Raw genomic sequence first — 17275 nt, 5'->3', positions numbered from 1 at the left:
CCAGTGTTCAGACTTTGTTGTGTAATTGTCCAACACCGAGCATCCACATCTGGAAGGGCAGGGGGTTCAAGCAGTAAAGCTGCTGCTCTGGGCCCAAAATGGTGACGCCTCACGCCCTGGACAAGGAGAAGATTGAGGTATACATCGGAGCTCTATTGGAGCTGGTTGCTCATGCCTGTGAAGGGTCCGCAACTTAGCACCCTGAGGTGAGAGGACTGCTGAGTTCAAAGTGCGTTCCAGACCAGGCTGGCTTAAGGAGTCAGACCCCACTCAGAATAACAAAAGAAAACTAAAAGCAAACTAGAGCTGAAGAAACTTTGATGTTGTAAATAGTTTTAAAGACAGATCTGATGAATTACTGTTGTGAATCAAGCTAATGATTAGATAATTCACTTTAGATCTTGATTCGAAAACCAACATTGGCTTTTTTTTTTAAATGGTGCCCATGGAACAATCCCACAGAGCCCTTTAAACGCTAGGCAAGTGCCCTGCCTGTTTTGAGAAAGGGTCTTGCTATGGAGCTGGGGTGGGTGCTCAAACTCTCAGTCCTGTCTGTTCCTTAGTGCTGGGATTCAGGAATGTGCTACTACAGTTGTTGGCAAACCTTTCCCCCCTCCTGTTTCTGAGAGTCTTGCTGTGTATCCTAAGCTAGCCTCTAACTTTTGATTCTCCTGCCTCTGCCTCTCTGGTGCTGTACCTAAAGATGTTTGCCACATGCTCAGTGACAAAACCAAAAAACCAAAAACCTAACACAGCAAAGGCCAGCTCTTCACTGGCCTGCGATTTCAGTGGAGGGCTAGGAACGAACTAGGCAACTAAGCTGCATCGTCAAACTAGTTTCATAGTCAGGCTTGTAGTGCGCCTTTACAATCCTAGTACTTGGTCAGTGGGAACAGGACTGTGAGTTCCAGGCTGCAGCCCATGAACGTACAGAGTGTTTTTTGCATGTGGGAAGTCCACAGTGCTTTTAAAGGGAATTGCTTGGATATTGTAGCATCAGTGGGCTCATTACAAAAGCACTACAGACATTGACTTCTGTTGCTTGGAAGCCAAACCCCATATCACTGTGCTCCCATGAGTAGCCCCAGGGCCATGTGCCAGGGCAGTAACAGAGGCTGAGTCCCATGTATATGGTTCTTTTTGCAGATTTCACCAGCGGTTTGAGTATCACCACACCTGAACAGAGGATCGAAAAAGCTAAAGGGGAAACTGCCTATCTACCCTGCAAGTTTACTCTTGAACCCGAAGACCAGGGACCACTGGACATTGAATGGCTGATATCCCCGTCCGATAACCAGAAAGTGGATCAAGTGGTGAGTTTGATCAATGCTGGTCACTCCATACAGGCCAGCGAGGTTCTCGGGTGTGCCCTCACATAGACTGGGTGAGGGGCCTAGGAGAAAGCAGTCAGCCCGATGCTCGGGTGTGGTGTAAGTGAGGAACTCTGTTGTACTGTGTTGACACACCCAGAAGACACTGCATATGTAATGCATTAAGGGGCCTGGAGGACCAAGGGAAGCCTCTGAAAGTCTGGGGTGCACGTGAGGGCAGAGCAGGGAATTGCTGGAGCAGGCGCACAGCAGCGTACGTGCTGTTAGGGACTTGAGTAAAGCACGTTTGTCAAAGAAGTGTAAGATATAATATACTGTAAGGAAGCTATATAGTATTGTCGTTAGAGCCTCGTTTCCATAATTCATCAGGTTAAATGTCCTGGAGCTGGAGAGATGGCTCAGTGGTTAATAGCACTGACTGCTCTTCCAGAAGTCCCAAGTTCAATTCCCAGCAACCACATGGTGGCTCACAACCATCTGTAATGGGATCTGATGCCCTCTTCTGGTGTGTGTGAAGACAGCTACAGTGTACTCATATATAAAATAAATAAATAAATAAATAAATAAATAAATAAATAAATAAATAAAATAAAATAAAAACCCAGAACTGAGCTCAGACTTTAAATATCTGATGAATTACCTAAGAGGGAAATGAGATCTTTGTTGCTGTTTTGCCTTGACTTTTACTGACTTGTGTGTCCGTGCACATGCATGTGACACACTGATGAACCAGTGGCGGTTAGAGAGCAGCTTTGGAAGCTGAGTCTTTCCTTGCATCCTGTGGAGCTGAAGAGCTCATTCTCGGTGATAGGTTCCTCTCCCCAGAACCTTTTTGTAAGACACACAGAACCGATAGAGGGTGGGAGACGAGCACAAACACCAGACCATATCTACTGACAAGTTTCACATTCAGTTTCTATGGCGCATTCTGTATTGACTTCATTTGATAGATTTCACTTAACGGGATATTGGAGCAGAGGTAAGGAAGTAAGCCGAGGTTATGAGTATGAAGATGCAGTGTTTAGCTGTAAGACCTGAGCACGGGGATGTACGCCTGCCACTCCCTCATCGGGAAAGCAAGGCAGAAGAACGCTGAGGGTAAAGACAGCCTGCACCACATACTGTGACTCTGAGAAAGACTTAAGTTTACTCATTGTCCAGAGAAGAGAAAAGGAAGGGGTTATTTTAAAACTGAAAATGCAAGTCTTCCTTTTAAACGACGGAATGAAGTGCATCCCGGACATGAGTAGTTTCTGATAAACCCAGACTTTTGTGGAGGAGGTAAAGCAGCTCTCAGTGTCCTTAGCTGTCAGTGACCAGGGCTGTGGATTTCCTCCATTCCGATTGGTCTGGTTGTGTGATCAGGCCTATTTTCAAAGGAAACAAAACCAAACCATAAACCACACCCCCCCACACACACACACACACAACACACACAACACACACCCCCCAAACAAAACCCCAAAGAACAGTTACCTCCGTTACTCCCTTTACTCTCATCCGCCCGATAGGTTCCCTGGGCTTCTCCATTCTCACTCTTACCCCACCCCCTGCCTCTCGCTCTGAAGATGTCTGCACTCTGAACACTGATTTCTAATAACGGCTGGCACTCCCTTTCCTTCCTGCTCAGGAGTCTGAGCCTGCAGGTAACATACAGGATGGTGACGTCTGGGGAGGGTATGTAGAGACCAGGAAGCCTAGTGTGCCCCAAGCCCGTAGCCTGTCTGCTCATGGAAAGAGGGTTCCAAGTCTCACAAGCTAAGGATGAAGCACAAGAATTGGGACCCAAGTATGACACTGGGCACTTGGTCTGGAGTTCATTTCTGGGCTAAAAACCTGGCCTCAGATTTAGTACACAGCAAACTCCAATGAAAAGGAAGAGGTATGGGAAGGCAGGTATGGGGAGCTCTCTGCAAAAGAGAATGCCTCCGTGGAAGTCGAGCTGTACCATGCATCAGTGGACTCCTGTTGAGACAGTTAACCTACTAGATGGCAGCTAAGGATTTGGAAGTTGAAAAACTGGGCCGGAGAACCGTCTACTTTTATCCTGTGTGACACTGTACCATGTACCCCATCCTGACCACTGTTGGTGGTCCTTAGTTACACAGTCATGCCTGCTTCTGCATGAAGGATATTTTCTGAGAAGACCATCAGATGACTTTTACTGTCATTTGGGCAGTATTTGATGTACACACAAACACAATCGCTGTGGAGTACTCTTACGGCGTCACCATTCTATGTACACAGTCCTGGCTTGACAGAAGCTTCTCTATGCAGCGCATGACTGTGTGTACTTAAGCTTTAATCAGACTCTAAGATGAGCATGGGTATGCTTATGAACGTGAGGAAACAGGCTCAGAGATGTGAAGGAACAAGCCCAGCGTCACACAGCTATAGTAGTTGGAATTTGAACCCAGAATTCTGCAATTCTCATACCTCTTTTTTTTTTTTTTTTCCTTTTCTTTTTTTCGGAGCTGGGGACCGAACCCAGGGCCTTGTGCTTGCTAGGCAAGCGCTCTACCACTGAGCTAAATCCCCAACCCCCCTCATACCTCTTTTTTTTATCCAGTGTTATTTTAATGTTATTTTTGCATTTTATTTTAACATTGGGCGAGGAAGATACTCTTGTATGTTATTTCCCCCATACTACTCAGATAAGAGAGTCCCCTGGGGCTGTCCCAGCTGTGACTTTTGTTATCCTTTACACTGTCCTTCCTTGTCTCCCATGTCCCACAAGAACATTTCCTCACATGGCAGAGAAGGGACCAATGTCATAACCACCTCTTAGGAGAATTTAACGAAATACTGCATGCACAAGATACTTGTCAGCTTGGAAATAATATAGAAACATTAGTCACATACTGTGCCAAGGGAAAACAGGTCTGGCTGATGTGAAGCTAGTCTGTATAAACTGCGACAAGAGTCAGCACTGTTTTAGGCTAACTGTTAAAGGGGGACAGTACGTGCAAGGAGAGATCAGTGAAGACAAGTAAAATCATCAGGTAAGTGCTACCTGTACGTTTCTTAACCAGTCCTTAGGAAAACACCAAGGTTTACAAGGCCGCTCACTGTGGGCACACTCGTGTCTGGTGAGCTGTGTGTGACTAAATGAGCTTCTGAGGTACAGTTATTTGAACACGAGTGAAAAGTTTGATAGACAGGACATTGGCATCTTGTTTGTGAATGTTGTGAAGTTGGTGAATGTTGATTGATGTTGACAAGTGGGTGTGGCCAGACGGAAGCTGGGTAATCGGCAGTGTGTTCAGGCCAAGTGCGGGCACCCTCCTATGTGTACTCAACAAACTGACCTTGAATGGGACCTGGTGACAGGCACCTACCTTACTTAAAAGGAGGGTGTGTGGACTCAGGGTGGGGTGGACATGCTAGAGAAGTCAAATACAGAAAAACCCAGAGGTTCCTTCAGAAAAGAAGATCCTTAGGAGACATTTTCCAGTTACACTGCACATAATTGGCATCTGAGACAAGCAATTTGTGCAGATTATAGTTGTGTTGGGTTTTTTGTTTCTGTTTGTGGATAGGGCACATCCTGTGACCCTGTTCCTCTTTTGTTTCCCACTAGAAATGGGGCAAAGAGCTACAACTCAGCCCAGTATCCCTTATGTTTCTCCTCCCTTGTGTGCTTGGAGAGCCGCTGTCTTCCTAACACACGGTTTTCCTGCTTTTGCATTTCAGATTAACACTGGGGAGAAAAAGATATGCTTGTATGTTACTTTCCGCCCGTACTACTCAGATAAGAGAGTCACCTGGAGCTGGCCCAGCTGTGACCCTGTTATTTGTGTCTGGTTACCATTCTTTGGCCTTTGAGTCTCAGGATAAGAACAAGGGATCTTATTGCGAAATGAGAACAATTATGAAATGAGGTGGGTTGTTTTTTTTTTAAATCTCCTTTTCTTATTTTGCTTTCAGATTATTTTGTATTCTGGAGACAAAATTTATGATAACTACTATCCGGATCTGAAAGGACGAGTACACTTTACGAGTAACGACGTCAAGTCTGGTGACGCATCGATAAATGTGACCAATCTGCAGTTGTCCGATATTGGCACTTACCAGTGCAAAGTGAAGAAAGCTCCCGGGGTTGCAAATAGAAAATTTCTGCTGACAGTTCTTGGTAAGTTATCGTTCCCATTGTCCACGGGGGATCCTGGGTGACAGGGAAAGTGGCTACCACTTATAGGAGTAGTGCTCATGGAGCACAAAGCTGGCTTCACACGGAAGTACTTCTGATATTCTTGGACAGCCGAGAACAGCTAGTCTCTCCTTTTTCAGATGAAGAAAGGACAAGGACTGCCTACTTTGTAAAAGTTAGGAAGTAGACAGACCCCCTGCCATGGTTGGAGTGTGTTGTGACCGAAGAACTCCCTGAGGCTTAGGAAGCCGGTGGAGAGTTTAGGTGATTAGGTGGGGGAGCTTCCGCTCTGAGGGATTGCTGTGCTCCAGTGATCGAGCGGTGTAGCCATTGAGCCTCCTTCACTGCTTCAGGGCTTTCTTCTTCGAATGCCAAGAGCTCTTCTTCTTGGTCCTGAAGAGCTTGTGGGAGCCAAGCAGACCCAGTTGTTACTATGCTTTTGGACCTACAGAACTACAGGACAAAGACAACCTTCCTTTCAAATAGTGATCGAGCTTCCCCTTCAGACATTTTGTTACAGCAAGAGAAAACTAAAACGAAGTTGACCAAGCCAGGAGTTTCCTTAACTGCTGTAAGATATTTTTTTCCTCTTCAGAAATTTCTCTGAGAATTAAACCTTTTCATTTCCTTTGACTTCAGCCTATCACGGTGAAACATAAAGACTTAATTATCATTAAGCCTAAGACCTCATTCAGCTTTAAGATGCTTTTCTGCTTTAACCCTTTTCTTTCTTAAGGATAGATGAGATTTCTATGATTAGTTACTCAGAGTATTTATTTATTTGTAATTTTTAAGACTTAAATTATGTGTATGCGGATGTCTGTGTGTGCAGCGTACGTACGTGCCAGTGCCCGTGTAGGCCAGAGGCATCAGATCCCCATGCAGTTGGAGTTACGTGCAGTTGGTGACCGTGAGAGGTGCATGCCTGGTATGGAACTTGGGTTGTCTGCAAGAGCTGTAATACATACGCCTGTCCACTGAGCCACCTCTCCAGCCCCACATACTGGGATGTTTCAGCTGGAGGAGATATGCTGTGGTAGAATGATTGGAAAACGGACTCAGATTATTTACCTCCTTGTTACCACTGCTTTGGTTCTTCCACTGAGAGGATTAGACCGTTGCTGGGGTGCCTGGTAGCTTTCCTTGGAGAGTTACAAAGGTGATGCTTCAACATCTTAGTAAGCTGTCACACTCAAAACTCGGTCGTCCATCTTTAGAATCTGAAACAGTGTGTACAGTTAATCTTCTCAAATTAGGAGGCTCTGAAAGGCTGTGACTCTGTGTCTAAAGCTTTCTATAACTCTGTGTCCAAAACTTCTTGTGACAGATTTACACAATATGCTCTAGCTTCATGACGTAAACACGGCTGTCAGCTCTCTGTATTGCGGTACTGATATCCCTGTCTTGTGTGTGTCAGGGAGACTCGCTTTTTGTAGGAAATGTGGGTTGCGAGCATTACTTAAGACACTCTTGGAAATAATGAAGCAAGACATTTTTACCTCTTGTCAGGCTCTAGACTTGGTTTTGGTTTAGGAAGAGCAAGTGTTGCTGGCCAGGGCCTCCTCTAGAGCCTCCTGTGTGAGCAGACGGGCCAGGAGGAGTGATTGCAATTGCTTTGCATTCCAGAAGTAACTGCAGAGGTTGGCTTGGCTGTTGGTCACTTCACTGACTTAGCACGCAAGGGGTCCCGGTCTTAAATCGGTTCCATCTTAAATTGGTTTTAGTTAAAAGTATTCTTTTTTTTTTTTTTTCTTTTTTTTCTGGAGCTGGGGACAGAACCCAGGGCCTTGCGCTCGCTAGGCAAGTGTTCTACCGCTGAGCTAAATCCCCAACCCCAAAAGTATTCTTTATGATGTAAAAGGACCCACAGAAGGGAATATGGCGTCATAGGAAACACTAGCTATGTTTCTATCACGGAAACATGGACTGACCTCTTTATGTTTGTAAACTGCGTAAGCTGGCGACTGTTTCTTTAAACAGTGGTCCGAACTCTTATTCAGACCCTGATGTGGCTCTGTGACTCTGGGGACCCCCTACTTTCCTGGACATCTTTCAGAGTCCAGGTCCATGGAGAGTGTTTCCCACTGGTATTCATATGCTTCGTGAAGTGACTGACAGCTGTCTATCAAACTTTGGGAAAAGGTACAGTGGGGCCGATGGGATTTGCATTGCTGTTCCCAGAATGAGTGGACGGAACAGCGCTGATGGCCAGGTGGCTAAGCACAATCACGGTCTCGGCAGGAATGGCCCTTAAAATCTAGTGAGTGTCTCTGTGTGTGTGTGTGTGTGTGTGTGTGTGTGTGTGTGTGTGTGTGTGTGTGTGTGTGTGTTCCAGCTCTCACTTTTATTCATAATGGTGGAAAACTCACAAAGGACAGAAAGCATGAGAATGAACTTAGACTGGGGGAAAATCAATAACATTGGCATTTATCAGTCCGGGGAGACAGATGGTAAAACCAGCCACAGAGTTCGTAGGAAGCATTGTTTTCCCCAAGGTCTTAGAGGAAAGTGAAAATAATGACTTAGTGTTTGGCCAGCATTGCACATCCCTCCTTCACTAGGGTACTAACTACTCATGGGCCCTTCCTCCTGACAGACCCCACTCCATGTTCAGTCCCCACTCTCCTACTCTCCCTTCAGAAGTAGCTACCTGGGGGCTGATGTCTGCTTTTTTTGAGAGTTTCCCCAAATCCTTTATGGGTGTCTGCCTCTTGTGTGTGGTGCTCACAGTTCCTGGCTCTCCCTTCTGACTTTAAAGACCACACACTGGGTCCTGGAGAGCCTGGGTGAGCAGACCTTAGAGGTGTCCCCAAGCACGAGGCTCCTCAGTAGGTGAAAGGGAAGACACACTTGGCTTGTGCTGATGGCAGCGGAACAGCGAGCAGCGTTTAGCACGCATGGTTACACAATGTGCATTATTCTCAAAAACTCATGGAATAAAAGACCAAAGAAAAAGGAACCAACCTTACTATTCAAGTCATGATTCCAGAAAGAGAAAAGATCTTGGACCAGTGATAGAAATCTGATGGGCCAGTTTGAAGCGAGGCGTCTGCGGCCACCAGGAGAGAACTTGAGAAAAGTTATGACTCCTGCTTACTGGGTATCCAGTTAACCCTTCCTATCCTTGGGTTCCACATCCTCACACTGAGTAGACCACAGAGCAAAAAACATTTGGAAACATCTGTGTATAATGTACATACAGACTTAATGATTTTCCCCCAGTTATAATCATTATTACAACTATGTATCATTTACATTGTAATAAATATTACAAGCAATCGATAGGGAATTTCAAGTCTCACCAGGAATGGTCGGTCAAGTGAAATACTATGTCATTTTATGTAAGGCATTGAGAAGCCTCATATTTATGTACCCATAGGGCCTGAAACCAATTACCTACTAAAGTACTGAACAACAACAATATAAACACATTTGTTAAACCCGCTTGACTGACATCTTAATTTTATCCCGTAAACGTCATGCCTCATGAGGTGCAGAACAGCCTGCAGTGCCAAGGTAGTAGGCCAGAGGTGGGGTGAGTTGCAGGTAACGAGGTTAGTTGTTTCTCTAAATCATCGCTCAGCGGTCTGGAAGATAACCTCCCATTTACCTTTTATGACTCTGCTGTCTGAACGGATTGAATTCATGTAAGTGCATAGTATTAAGTGGTCTGGCTGCACTGAGCGGATCGTCCCGGGGATCAGTAATTGATAAGTGCCCTGATTGTCCAGTAACGACACCTAGAGAGACATGACTTGGCTGCATTTCAAGGACAGAGACTAGGTAAGGAACGGAGGGGAGCTTTCTGGGAGCATCATCACCAGCCGCATCATCCCCGCTTTTTTGACATGTGCCTATGGAATGGCCGAGCTGAGCTGCATCTGAGATGCACCGAACTTTATGCAGTGGCTGCTTGCCTGAGCTCATGTCCTGTTTGTGTTTGACGAGGCTGTGTAAGCTGGTTTGACAACATACCATTCTCCGTTCCCTTGTCCATTCTGAGCCCCATGCTGGCTGATGAAGGGTGAGTGGCTATGCGTCATCCTCTGTGCTTAAGGGGCTTATGTAGTCCATTAGAGAGACAAATCCATTCTCTTGGGCAGAGCTGTAATTTCTTTCCTTTCCTCTCAGTTAAGCCTTCAGGTACAAGGTGCTTCGTGGATGGCTCGGGAGAGATTGGAAATGACTTCAAGCTAAAGTGTGAACCCAAAGAAGGTTCCCTCCCACTGCAGTATGAATGGCAGAAATTGTCAGATTCCCAGAAAATGCCTACTCCATGGCTAGCAGGTACTGCTCTCATTTAGGTACCAAAATGGTGCCCCTGTGTCGCTGACTTACATTTAAACCTAGTGGTGTTTAAATTCCCTGGTGTATATAGAATAATCCAGATTACCATGACAATTATTCAGTATCTTATAATCACAACCAAGTCTCCTCAAAGAAGAAATATTTCTATAAAGATTTCACCTTAAGCATTTTGTAATTGGTGACTGCGGTAAATCTTTCGTAATGTTGAGAACTGGACACGGTCACAAGTCAGTGGGGAAAGTACCAGAGTGTAATCATGGTGGTTCTGCCTGGATTCTTACTGTTGTTCCAGTAACTTACCCATGTAAGTTTAAACCAAACCTACGTAATGGGCCATGAGCTAAAAAGTTACAACTTGGCTAAATGTAACCATTCATGTGATCATTGTAGCTGCCATGCAGCAGACCAACCACCTTGCTTTAGCTGAGGCTGTGCCTGAGGGGATATAGTAACTGTAAGCTTGCTTATAGGACCTGCAGGATGGTTGTATGAATTCTGGAGATGTGCATCATCTGCTCCTGGCAGTTTTTCTGCACCCAGAATTATCTGTCTTTTAACTACATTGCCAAACTTATGTGAAGTAAACTTGACACAAATTAGTGTTATTAAAAACTGACAGCAATCCATCGTGCAAAAGCAAACCTACTCTCCCCTGCTTTTCTTTCATAGAAATGACTTCACCGGTTATATCTGTGAAAAATGCCAGTTCTGAGTATTCTGGGACCTACAGTTGCACAGTCCAAAACAGAGTGGGCTCTGATCAGTGTATGCTACGACTAGATGTTGTCCCTCGTAAGTACATTCTCTCACATGCCTCACCTCTGTTAGCTCTCATGGCCTTGTTCAGCGTACCTAGTGAGGGTCTCTGACGGCAAGGACGCTCTCCCTCATCGGACACTCTAGGCGTTTGCTCATTTTCCTCGTTCATGCAGCAGAGAAGATATGATGGTTTTACCAATAAAACCATCACTTAGGAGATAAAAGTTGTCAAATCAGCTTTGGTCCACTATTTAGCCATTAAAGTTATGAAGCTTATGACATTTCTGTGTGCTGATCAAGACAGGTTGCACTCAGATGCCATCAGCTTTTAAATTTTGGTGATATGTGTCATTCAAAAGAAAATAACTTTTATACATTTTCCTTGCTAGACAAAAGCTTTGATGATCTCTTTTAAAAATTAATATATGCAATGATTCTGTCGGTCTCTTTCTACACACGCGCGCACACACACACACACACACACACACGCGCGCGCGCGCGCGCACACACACACACACACACACACACACCTCTCTTTCAGTACTAAGCCCCCGTGTGGTGGGCTTTCTTACTCCTTCTAATTCTGTCGCAATCTCACGCTAGCCTCCAACAGAGCTGGAACGATCGCGGGCGCCGTCATAGGGACACTGCTTGCCCTTGTGCTCATCGGGGCCATCCTCTTCTGCTGTCATAAGAAACGCAGAGAAGAGAAGTATGAGAAGGAGGTGCATCACGACATCAGGTAATCAAGTGAACCTGGACTGGACAGGTGTAGAACAGTTCCATCCCAGAGCCTCCGTCCCGAGGCACTCTGGGGAACTAAGTAATGTGAAAACTGCGTGAACGCTTTGATTCCTCCCTTCAAATCCCCGCCAAGCATGTGTGTTCAGATGTCTGACCACTTCCAGCAGCGCTGTGAAACCTTCACAGCTTCTTGTCCTGTGTTTAGAATCACAGCGAAGCGTCTGTCTCAGGAAGACCTGCTGTTTCCTGTGAAAAGACCCGGCGGTCACTAAGTGGCATGGGTAGTTTGCGGCACTGGTAATGGAGTTTTAGTTTTTCTTCTTGGGTCAGTCTCACCGTGTTGCCCAAACTGCCCTTGAAGTCATAATCATAGAGTTCTGCTAAGTGGGGGGGTCTCGGGTGTCACTACCAGACATAGCTTTATTTTCTTAAATATTCTAAACGGGAAGATTTTAACTAGGGTTATACTTTAAAAAATAAGAACACATGACTTACACAGCTTAACAACTTGGAAATTGTTGTTAGTTAGGTCAGGAGATTGGAGACCTGAACGCTTGTTGTTTAAGATGCACCCAAAGTTATTCAGGTTTATATTCTATGTCCATGCTTGATGAAAATTCTCAGGCACCAATTTTCAGGTTTTGAAAACAAAATATGTAGTTTTTGGCTGACATCTTTTTTTTTTTTTTTTTTTTTTTTTTTGGAGCTGGGGACCGAACCTAGGGCCTTGTGCTTGCTAGGCAAGCGCTCTACCACTGAGCTAAATCCCCAACCCCTTTGGCTGACATCTTAAGAGGGCTTTTACAGCAAAAAGGAAGTCTTTCTTTCCTTTTGGGGGTATGTTTATGTGTCAATGCTTTAAGTATTAATGATATGGCTTAACTACATAATCATCGATGCTAGGAGATGAAACTGAAATGTCTTCCTCATCATACATTACAAAACATGCATTTGTACAAAAGCCACAGCTCAATTACTGTTCCTTACGGTCTGACCACGGTAATGACTTGAGACAGGCACACAGTTAACGAGGTGAAGTCTCACTCCGCTCACTGTTTGCATTGTCCTTACCCATGCTTTGTAGCTTACATAACTGTAAGGTTTTAGAGGTGAGCGTTCATTTTTAGCATGTACTGGGCGCTTTGTTTTCCAGGGAAGATGTGCCTCCTCCGAAGAGTCGGACATCCACCGCCAGGAGCTACATCGGCAGCAACCATTCCTCCCTGGGGTCCATGTCCCCTTCCAACATGGAAGGGTATTCCAAGACCCAGTACAACCAAGTCCCCAGTGAAGACTTTGAACGCGCTCCTCAGAGTCCGACTCTGGCGCCCGCTAAGGTAGCTGCCCCTAATCTAAGTCGAATGGGAGCGGTTCCCGTGATGATCCCAGCACAGAGCAAGGATGGGTCTATAGTATAGAACTCTGCACCTCTCTTCTCCGCTTTCCATGGTTCGATTCTTCTCTTGACATATCAGTACTTATTCTAAATTTTGTTAACAGTAGCCCATGTATATGTATGTGTGTGTATATGTGTATATATACATACTTATACATATATACACACACATATATACATAAACATACACACACGCACGTGAAGAAATTTATAAGGAACATGCTCCGTAAGAATTTTTGGTTATAGTAAATAATAAAGGCTGAAGAGTAATGACATTGACCAACTGGAAATTTTATCAAGTTGATTTCTAAGGGCACCTAAACAATAATGCCCTTATATCCTAAGAAAGATATAGCACTTTGAGTATGATGTCATGGGTCAAGAAATTTGTGAATTTACAGATGTACCAAGTTGATTCTTGAACCATCTGAAAACGATACTTTGTAGTTTCTACCATTATTTTTAGGGTATCTGTCTCATTTATTTATGTCTCTCAAAAAGAAATCCATGAAAAAACCTACTTAATGTAAGAATTTGTTTTTATAGTCTGAAGTGTATTCCATTATCTGTAAGTAGGAGACATGACAGTGTTTTAAAAATGTCTAGTTTTATTTCTAAGTCTTTCACGATCATTGATGACAAGATTTCTTGTCTTTCTTTTTTTCTTTTGTTGTTTTGAGATTGGGCCTCAGTGTGTTCGTTGCCTAGGCTGTCCTCAAATCATGATCCTCCTGCTTCAGCTTCTTGAATGCTGGGCTGACTAGTCTGTATCATTTCCTTAAGTATTTAACCTAGAGACTACAGCAGCCACAGAAAGTAGTAACCTTTTGTGCACTACAAAAAGAAGCACCTTTCAGCTTCGGTAGCTTTTGCCCCTGCTACACATAGAGGTGGAACACTTGATGCTCCACGGGCCGGGGGAGGAGGAGGAGGAGGATCGACGCGGAGGGTCTGCGCCTCGGGGCCTGTGGACCTCAGCAAAACTCTGACCAGGCAGAGTGGGAGTGCCAGGTTTGTCAGTCTGCAGCTAAACACTGGCCTTCTATTTTAGGTGATGGTTTTGCAATTGGAAAGGAAGGAAGGAAACAAGGAAGGAAGGAGGTAGGGAAGGAAGGAAAACTGTTAATTCTCTTATCTGACAGTAATGGATGAGAATTCTTAAATTATTTTTAAATTTGTGTTTTTGTTTTGTCGTAGACCGTACTGCATAGTTTATGTTATAGAAACATATAATCTAGACTTTTGATTTGGAGTGCGGTTCCTGGAGGCTATTTTTCTCAGAGTCAATGAACAAATATATTTGAGGCAAGTTAAGTGTCTTCCACTAGTCCTGAATTCCAGACTTGGGCAGTGTGCTTGGTGACCTGCGGCCAAACCTGCCTCCCTCTAGTGGTCAGAAATCAAGTTTGAGTCTTAGTTTTGTGAAAGTGACTTACTCTTAAAAGAAATTTAAAAAGGAGTAAAGGGAATACTCCTATCTGCCAAATGTATTAAATATAGTTTTCGTAGGAAAAAAAAAAGTGAATTTATTGTATATCCCTTAAGATTGTGAGGGAGTGTGTGTAGAGTGTAATGAGCCAGCATTTTCTTTATAGTAGATAAGGTCTGTTATAAAAGATTTCATTAACTAACTACAAAGCCTTTCCCCTAGGGAACTGGTCTCTGTTAATCTCTTCAGGTGCTGTGCTTGTAAATGCTACATTATAAATTAACGTTGGCATGCATTTACGGTTAGGCAGAATGTTGTGTAGCCTTTTTAATGGTGAGTTTAAACCGAATGTCCATGTAATGGATTAGTGTACAGTTTTACATATTCGGAGGCATTTTTTAAAAGTAGGTTTAAACCTCACATAAAACTACTTTTTATATTTGTGTTGTTCTCATCTGTGCCTTTTTAGGTAATTTAATTTCTACAGTGACTTTATGGTGCCTATGAGCTAGCTATCACCTACCTGAAAGGTGCTTAGAGGTGAGGGTACTGTTTTCAAAAGCACATCACTGTGGCTCCTTTCTCCCCCGAGTCTCAGTCTTGCCTTTTCTCCTCTGCTCTTTTTGATGTCACTTAAGCGATATCATTGTTTATTAGGATTGAAAAGACATTCACACCCTCAGTACACTTTGGCCGTGTTTCTAGTTTATAACCATAGCCACGTTTGACTCTTAGATGTTTGGCATTTTTATAAGATATTACAAGAATAAATTGGAATGTAGATCTTAATGGTTTTTAGGTAATGAAGAAGATGCTAGGTAGAAATTACTACAAAGGCAGATGTGTGGAATCTTTTCCTTTCCATAGACTTTGTATTTATTGAAAGGCAAACAAAACCCAGAGTATCCAACTATCTTTAGTCCAGATTTGTAGCAACTATAATCTGAAAGAGAAACTTGTTTAAAAACAAACAAAACAAAACACTGTGAAAACCAACAGGCCTGGAGGGTATACAATTAGCGACATAGTTAAATTTTAGGCTTTGGTCTGCAGCTCTTCTCATTGAAGTCTCAGTTTACCCAAAGGTCAGACAAGTACTAGTAATTTCCCCAACAATTCTCACTGATTGTAGTTGAACCAGGGAGCAAGTATTTGCTCTGGAAGTCAACTAGTCAACAGCTCATGGACTTGGTTGGTGTAATCTTATCTAGAGATCCAGTTCAGGGCCAGCTCTGTCCTCACAGCAGAGGTTTGGATCCCACTCTCTACGTGAGACTTAACACACATGTTAATGTTCCACGGGGTAATCTGGAGAGAAGTGCCACCACAGATTCCATAGTCTGTGTTCTGAATACAGAACAGCTATGAGTTTTATTATTATTGATAACCTCAGTAGCATTTTCCTGTTCGAAAGCCTCCCCTGCTGCTCAGTCTGGTGTTGAGTTCCATCATTCCCTTCCTTAACTTCGAGTTACCGACCAAGGATTTGTTAGTATGGAAACACAGACCGAGTGTGTTTACTAGGAGAATCCGTATAGATTATGGAGATGCCTAATTTCTGTTACATGTGTGACTGTGCACATGTATGATCCCAGAACTCAGAGGCACAGGAAGATCATGGATTTGAGGCCAGTAGCCAGTTCAAAACAAGGCTACACTGAGAGCTCCAACACCTGGAGATTGACCTCAGTGGTATAGTATTTTGACTGAGGTTTGACTCTAAGTTCTTTTAAGAAATGAACTTCAGCCTGTGCCCTGGGGATTAGACTATATGGAGAGGCAAGTGAACTTTTTGACTAACAAGAGCTCAGTGCATGGAGTTGGCTGTTCTTTCCTGTGTGACTTATTAAATAACTACTGTCTCTGTGTACAGCATGTAAATTTGAAGCTATGTGAATGTTCGTAGGTTTCTGTTTTTTTTCTAAAATATTTTCAACAGTGTTTAGAGTGCTCTCAGCTGCCTTATTTCAGTGTGAACAGAAAATGTTCCTATTTTATGTGGTGAATGCTTTAAATGTGTCACTTACAGAATAGTGTGTAGAAAAAGGCTGGCACAATTTTAAGTGGTTTGCAACATTATTATATATGTACATATATGTTTATAACATTCTTGTGTTTCATAGTATAAATGTTCAGGGCAAGTTTCAATATTTCAAATGCCTCTGGATATTCCAGCAATAAAGGCAAAATGTTCTGCAGTCAAATTTCTCGTTTGCCTACTTTTGACACTAAAATAATCTGTATTTGAGCAAGGTTCCTTTTGAAAATATTACAGAAAGAGGGAATAAATACATTTGTGAATTGTGGTTTTTTTCTCCTTTAGGAAGGCCAGCCATTTGTTTACCTTCCAGAACTTGACCCTAAGCTCTAAGTTCAAGCTTAAAAAATATGTCCCAGTTTGTAATTTAGAGATAGAGGCCATCCGTTGAGCTTGGCGTTTATTCAGACACTAACAAGTCTGCCGAAGTTGAGCTTTGGGAGTTCTGCTAATTTGTCTAATGACACAGGTGCTAAGAGGACCACAATTCACCAATTGACCTTTCTTGTTCCTAATTGTGAATTTTGGCAATAAACACAGTTGTATTAAGAATACTAATTTGACACCCACATTTGCAAAGTATTGATAGTGTCAGTTTCAGATCTTGTATTTCAGATATCTGGCTTACATACCCAACGATGCAGATTTTAAAGTTTGTAAGAACAACTTTGTTTAAAAACAGAAACTTGCTCTTAGCTTTGTGACCGTGTACTTTTGAAATAAAACGAAGAAAGTCGTCCCCTGCCTTGTGGTGTGGCTTTATTTTGCTTTGACAGACGCCTGCCAAAGCTTCAGTATTCTTTCCTCCCTGCTTTCCTGTATTGAGCCTCTCTCATCCTGAACAAAAAGAGTAAAGAGAGAATCATCATGCGTTAGTTAAGCGCATATATATATTGTTTGCACGCCATGTATATGCCAGTGTACGATGTGGAGATTGAAGCTTCTGGAGTTCTGTAATTTTAGAAATCAACTCACACTTCTCAGGTGAATTTAAAGTGAGTGTTTATAAATACACATTAAACACGTAAACATGTTCCGGTCCCTTCCTGCTGCTTAAACAGAATCTCCTCTTCTGGATCATTTATAAACAAACTGCTTACAGTTCTAGAAGCTGGGAAAC

The 17275-nt window shown here is 43.4% G+C and overlaps 1 protein-coding gene across 2 annotated transcripts; it reads left to right on the top strand.

Annotated features, from left to right (window-relative positions):
• Positions 1–1109: 1109 nt before the first annotated feature.
• Cxadr (CXADR Ig-like cell adhesion molecule) lies at positions 1110–16897 on the top strand. 2 transcript variants are annotated; one of them, XM_032900513.1, is made up of 6 exons: positions 1110–1313; positions 5259–5463; positions 9613–9768; positions 10459–10581; positions 11152–11290; positions 12446–16897. In XM_032900513.1, exons 1-6 carry the CDS (start codon positions 1125–1127, stop codon positions 12708–12710), a joined length of 1077 nt encoding a protein of 358 aa, XP_032756404.1. In that variant the 5' UTR covers positions 1110–1124; the 3' UTR covers positions 12711–16897. The 2 variants fall into 2 exon arrangements, with proteins under 2 accessions (XP_032756404.1, XP_032756405.1); XM_032900514.1 differs by lacking the exons at positions 10459–10581; positions 11152–11290 and having other exon boundaries at positions 12446–12633.
• The last annotated feature ends 378 nt before the right edge of the window (positions 16898–17275 follow it).

This window comes from Rattus rattus, chromosome 4 (assembly GCF_011064425.1).
Source record: "Rattus rattus isolate New Zealand chromosome 4, Rrattus_CSIRO_v1, whole genome shotgun sequence".
Lineage (NCBI taxonomy): Eukaryota > Metazoa > Chordata > Mammalia > Rodentia > Muridae > Rattus > Rattus rattus.
This window is presented reverse-complemented; position numbering and strand designations above follow the sequence as displayed.